Source organism: Chaetura pelagica, unplaced genomic scaffold (genome assembly GCF_000747805.2).
Source record: "Chaetura pelagica isolate M959 unplaced genomic scaffold, ChaPel_1.0 scaffold48, whole genome shotgun sequence".
Taxonomy (NCBI): Eukaryota; Metazoa; Chordata; class Aves; order Apodiformes; family Apodidae; genus Chaetura; species Chaetura pelagica.
The window spans coordinates 3,201,576-3,205,695 of record NW_009954241.1 but is presented as its reverse complement, the minus strand read 5'-3'; the positions used below and the strand labels follow the sequence as shown (position 1 = coordinate 3,205,695).

The 4,120-nt window shown below is 35.8% G+C and overlaps 1 protein-coding gene across 1 annotated transcript in view; it reads right to left on the bottom strand.

Moving 5' to 3' along the window:
- UNC79 (unc-79 homolog (C. elegans)) overlaps positions 1 to 4,120 on the bottom strand; it is a 94,233-nt gene that overhangs the window by 9,454 nt on the left and 80,659 nt on the right. The window contains 2 exon segments of the mRNA XM_010003727.1: positions 482 to 657; positions 3,410 to 3,499. Of these exon segments, the coding sequence (XP_010002029.1) occupies positions 482 to 657; positions 3,410 to 3,499 (266 nt within the window).

Below are 4,120 nucleotides of genomic sequence, written 5' to 3'. Positions count from 1 at the left end.
AAAAAAAAAAAAAAAAAAAGTATTGATGAGCAAGATTTCTTTCATCTAACTTTAACCAGCTGAAGTTAATATTTTTCTCACCACATGAACAGGTTTACACTTACAGTTCTCACTCATTTGTACTCCATAAATTCAAAGGAATATTCTCTGTCATTCCCAACATATTTTCTATAATTCTAGGACAGATCTATGTGCTTTTCACTGTCTGTATGTAGAGCAAGAATCAAGTTAATTTTCACAGTAACTTCAGTCAAGCCACTGTATTTACTTCCACTGTCCTTTTGGACAGAACTGATACATGAACATACATACATAACTGATCCTCAGTTAAGGATCAGGGAGCTGCTGAACAGCTGTTTCAGTGTCCGATGGCCACTATTCCCACTGAGGGTCTTATCTATAAAATCTGGCAATAAATGCAGAATTTTCTTAAGACTTCTAACTCATTTTAGTATTCCTTTTTGTGGAAAAGCATTCTCACCCTTGTTGCATTGCAGAAGGAGGATGATAAAGCCAAGGCAAGTATCGGATCACAGCTTTATTGTCTCTGTGGTTTCCCCGTGTGATTTCCATAGCAGCAATCTGAGCTAAACCAACTTTCAGATGTCCACCAAACGTATCTTCATGCAGTGGCTGAGAACAAGTCTTCATGTGACTCTGCAAGGCAAAGATCTAATTTCTTACCTGAACAGCAAACTCCACTTGAATTAAGTTATTCCAAGCAACAGTGCACTCTATTTAATTTCCCTTCAATTCCTTTCTCAACATCTTTAACTATGGCTATAAAACTACAGAACAAAACTTTTAACAGATTTTTTAAAAATTATCCAGCCCCTGTACTAGTAAGTGCTTTATGATGCAGCTCTTTCCACAGAGGACCACATTTTCAGGAGTCGAAAAAAATACGAACTATGCAAAAACAGGTGGGCACCTTTTGTATCAGCAAACTCCACAGCTGATAAGTACAAACTGATGGATTTTAACAAGGTAGAACCTGGACAGGAAATGTCTTCCCTGTGCAATTATTCCATTTACATATATAGAAATAAGCTGTCACTCATTCACTGGCAATATGACTATGTTGCTTTATTCAGCTGCTAAAAATGCATTTAAGCCCTGGAAATAAAAGGGCTAAACCTTTTACCAAGAAACATGCAAACATTTATCCCAGGAAACACAAGTTATTGTCCTGCTTTGCCAGCTCTAAGGAATGTTTCATTGGTGCTTCTTGAGATACTTGTGTATTTTTAATTAAGCTAACTTTGCTTTACTTTCTGTTACTAGACTAACAGAACACATGCTGAATGCATTTGCTTGCTGAAAGGAGAGCCATACGCTTTGCACAAAAAAAGGCCAGTTCATCAGTTATTAAATTACTATAACAGGATAAAAATCAATGGACTAGTAATATTTTGTATCAGACAACATCTGACCCCAGCAACTTACACTCTCAAAGATCACTTACTTCAGGTCTCTTTGAAGAGACAAAAAATTAAAGTAGCAGCATGAAACTGTAATGACTTTGGTACAGAGAGAGGGAAAAAGGATAGGCAGGTATGTAAGCAGATACACTTTGTTTTTTCAATAATGGTGGAATTTTCTAAATAAAACTTTACTGAGCTTTACCAATTAAAATGCTATCCCAGAGGGAAAAAAGATAATAAACTGAACAGAAACAATAAACTGGGATATGATTCTCTTGAGATTTACCATTTATACCTTGTTTACAATACAGTAGTTGCTAATACATGGGACTGAAAATAATTAACCTCTTTCAAAGAAACTATTCCTGACACACAAAAGTAGACATTGGAAATGAATAAACAGTTTTAACTATTTCAGATCCCTAAACTTCTAAAGAAATAAGAAAATGCAAAATATGAAAACCAATATTAAACTTCTTTTTCAGTTGGGATTGTTACTGGCCAGATAAATCATACAGTAGTCTAGATGCTGTTGACCAAGATGCACACTCACAGTAAGAAGTGGTACAACTGGATAATCTTGGGACTCACTTCCTAGGAACACCTAGGATGTTGCTCAGAGAACTTCCCTTGAAGACCACATATGTCAAAGCCCAGCGTGTAAGTGGTGGCAACATGATTTGCACCAGCCAGAACTGGACAGCACTGTTACTCTCTATCTGTCAACTGAGCTTTAGATCACATAAAAGCAGCTTGACAGCTACTTATCTGAGCTCAGTGATGAAATGACCTCTTTCAGTTGAGGGAACTTCCTCTTGGATCACTGAGTTATTGGTGTAGAAATACTAAAACTCTGCTGCCAGATTTCTGAACTGGCTGCAGCTTTGACAGCATAGACTCCTCTGTATCTGAAATGGTCCACTAATAAGGTTTCACCTCTAGCTCCATGCTACTTAGTACTCAGCTTCAGATGGTATGGTAAAACTACCTACTGGGAGACCATTATGCTAAAGGGAATAAATAATATTGTCCCCTCCACAGTATTATGACTGATACCTAGCGATATATTAACTGAAATATTACATTAATTCTTGATTTAAGCTATTAACAACTCCATTTTGCTAGCAACTGCAACAGCTTGACTTCTATTATGTCCCGTTATACAGTAGCAATGTTACTTGGCCTATGTCTTCTCTAAAACTTCTTTTAAAATGTCCACTGTAAAGAAAATTTAAGAGATACTGGATCCCCTGTGAAACAGAGAATCCAGGCTTTGGTCATCTAATTATTATTAAGATGTTTTAATGAAATTCTTTCCTAAATAAAATATTTCATGCTGACAGAAGTATTTTCCTACCACTCCTCTTACAATTTGGCATCAAACCAATATACATAAACCAAAAAGCAGTTTGGACTACAGAGATAGGAACTATTCAGCTTTCCCCACTCCTACTGAATATAAACTGACTATTAAAACAACAGCATCTAGAAGAAAAAGGACATGGTTTGTGGGGGGGTTTAGGTCAATTACTGCATTTTAATAAACTCTGAACTTCCAGCTAACTTAAACATCTTTTTTGTATATAACAAAGACAGGATTCCTTCAGAGGAGAGCAGTTAGTTGTACAGGAAAGGAATTTTAGGTTTCCATGGGTTATTTTAAACATGACTACTTTTCACAGGGATTTTGGTATGACATTAGCTTATCAACATTTCAGAAAAATCAAGGCTGCGTTTTTATTGTGTGCCCACCATATTTGAATCAGCCTCCATGTCAACACTGTATAAGCTACTTTTTACCAATCCTCAAAAAGTGTCTAATGTATAATTGTACTAACATTTAAAGAAAAAGAAAGAAAAAAATGCCTGCCAGTCATCCTCAAAGACTTCCAACCATTTCTTCCAGCCAGGTTAATTCCAGAATACATACATATATGTTTTTTAAAAGCACATAAACTTTATACCATTGAATGCCCAGAACCAACCTTTAATTTGGTCAACGTATGCATATCTGCAATGAAATCCAGCACTTCCCCAACATATTGCCTCATGCATTCCATTGCTGCTGTTCCACACTAGAACATAAAATAAATAATTTTGAGCATCAGATTTTGAACATGTTCATGCTTTTGTCTTTGTTTCTTGCTCACCAGAACACAATTTGTCTCACATTCTTCATTTTACTTCTTTAGTTAGAGTAATTTCTTTAATTAGGAATAAGTGTTCTTTGATGTTTTTCTTCTTACTGTAATATGTCCTCTTATCTGATGATAGCATAAAAAGACAGCCTACTGTGGCTTCTTCATCCTTCATAAAATAGGGCAGTCACTTTATCTGTGACAGCAGTAGAAAATTAACTGATGAAAATTTCAACAACATCCTTGTCATGCCATCTTGAAATTTACAGTGGACCAGAATCGAAGTCTAAAAAAGTCAGTAAGAGTTTAACAAATCAGTTCTTCAAGCAGCTGAGCATTTTTGCAAGTGGAATCAATCAGCTACAATCCCAGAAAAAAAAAAATATATATTGAGTCACAGGCACAGAAGCCCTTAGGTTCAAACTAATCATGACAGAAAGACAGTTTAAATGTATTTCATGTGTAAATATCACTAAAATGGGCATCACTGAAATGCCTTTTTGTTCCCCACCCCCCCTTTTTTTTTTTTTAACTAACAAAGGTTTCTGGGGCATTCCT